The 1,771-nt window shown below is 51.8% G+C and overlaps 1 protein-coding gene across 1 annotated transcript; it reads left to right on the top strand.

Annotated features, from left to right (window-relative positions):
• Positions 1 to 285: 285 nt before the first annotated feature.
• LOC130459773 (uncharacterized) lies at positions 286 to 1,428 on the top strand. The gene is made up of 3 exons (XM_056827319.1): positions 286 to 375; positions 472 to 662; positions 738 to 1,428. Exon 3 carries the CDS (start codon positions 750 to 752, stop codon positions 1,329 to 1,331), a length of 582 nt encoding a protein of 193 aa, XP_056683297.1. The 5' UTR covers positions 286 to 375; positions 472 to 662; positions 738 to 749; the 3' UTR covers positions 1,332 to 1,428.
• Positions 1,429 to 1,771: the final 343 nt, after the last annotated feature.

Below are 1,771 nucleotides of genomic sequence, written 5' to 3'. Positions count from 1 at the left end.
CTAATATTTGACTGTCCTTTCTTTTTTAGCAAGCTAAGGACGCGGCTAGGGCGTCAGGGAAGAAGAAGGGGACGACTCTGTCCCAGCTGAAGAAGAGAGCTGTGCCGGCTGGCTCGGAGACTCCGAGTACCTTCAAGAAGCCAAAACCCCTACCTCACCGTCTCGTGAAGAAAGACGAGTCGAAGGTTGCTGAGGGGGGATGCCCTGATGACGAAGAGATGGGCGTGGACAAGCCGTCTCTGGTGGTGGACTTGGTGTCCAAATCGAGGTCCGGTGGGCATCCGGACGAGCTGGAGGACCCTCTTTCAGGAATCCCGGCCGACGTCCGCTCTCAGATACCGGCGGAGGTGGCCCGCCGAGCTAGGTCTTCGGGCGGTAAGTATTATTCGAACGTCGTTCAGACGTATCGAGCCTCCTCTGGCAGTTCTTCTTACTCTCCGCGTCATCCTAAGGCCGTTGTTTTTCCTATAGCCAAAGACAAAGGGAAGGATGCAGCTGCTGCCGAGGACGAGAACGTACCTGCTACTCCCCACTATTCGTCAAAGGATAGGGTGGCTATATGCCGCAAGGTTTTTAAGGCCGTCCCCGCAGAGTATGTTGCTTCTCTTCCTGGCCGCAAGACTGACGCCCAGTTTGGTGCGATCCAGGCCACTCTTCTCGACGTAAGTCTATTTCCAACTTGCTTGTACTTGTCTTCTCTTTTAGAGTCATTTACTAATATGTAGCTTCTTTTGCAGTTGTTCTGCCGCATGGAATTCTGCAAGAGTTGGAAGACCCGCACTGCTGAGGAGCTCAAAGCTCAGGTGGCTGAGTCCACCCACCATGGCGACTATGCGTTCAAGTCCATTGAAGAGGTCCGCCTGCAGATGCAGACGACCATAGACCTTCAAGCGAAGGAGGTGGCTGCGTTGAGATCTGACAAGGCCGAGCTGCTTAAGAAGATCTTGGCGCAGGACAAGGACATGGTGGCAATGGTCGAGGAGGCCAAGACAGAGGCGGCGGAAATACGGGCGCTTCAGGACCAGTTGCGGGAGTACCCTCAGGTCAAAGAGGCGGCTGAGGAAGCCGAGCATCTTCGTGGGGAGCTGGAGACGGCCAGATCGCAAGTTCGCACCTTGCGTGAGCGTCTTCTGGAATCCTATGATCAGGGGGAACAAGCGACCAAGGACGCTGTTAAGCACGCCTGGGAGAGCCACATGTCAGAGTATGATCTTGGGTGGTTCCAGCGGCGAATGGAGCACAGTGCCGCTGTGTTGGCTGCTGAACGCCTTGGTCAGCCGCCCCCTGAGTTTGTATCATCTGATGACGAGGACGATGCGGCCGCTCCCTGATTTGCTTCCTTTCCTGCTTTTTTTTAAAATTTTATTCAAGCGTTCCCGTGCCTAAGGGCAAAAACAATTATGTTGTAAAGTTTTGGGGCTGATGGCGTCTGTATCATTGTGCCTGCTGAGCACACAACAATTTTCTTTCTTTTTTCTGGTCAAGAATTCTGAGCTACTTTTACACGCCTTTCTACGGGCGTTGTTTTATAAGTAAATAGGTTTTTTGATGCTTCTCTTATCTCGCATTTACTTGCTCTTCATAATTTGATTATTCCTTAATCAATAGGCTTAATCAATAGGTATGATTGCCAAGGTGCAACCGAATGTACACTAAGCACGTTGATGCCGCAGGCAACTGAGTATGCGCTAGGCCCTACTTTGGTCGTCACTATCAATAGGTATGATTTCCGCTAGACATGCTCGTCAAATGGACTGTACGGCCAAACGTT

Source organism: Spinacia oleracea, chromosome 4 (assembly GCF_020520425.1).
Source record: "Spinacia oleracea cultivar Varoflay chromosome 4, BTI_SOV_V1, whole genome shotgun sequence".
NCBI lineage: Eukaryota > Viridiplantae > Streptophyta > Magnoliopsida > Caryophyllales > Amaranthaceae > Spinacia > Spinacia oleracea.
This window is presented reverse-complemented; position numbering and strand designations above follow the sequence as displayed.

What these genes read in the sequence shown, in the direction of transcription:
- LOC130459773 (XM_056827319.1), top strand. Translation starts at nt 750, where the DNA reads ATGGAATTCTGCAAGAGTTGGAAGACCCGCACTGCTGAGGAGCTCAAA.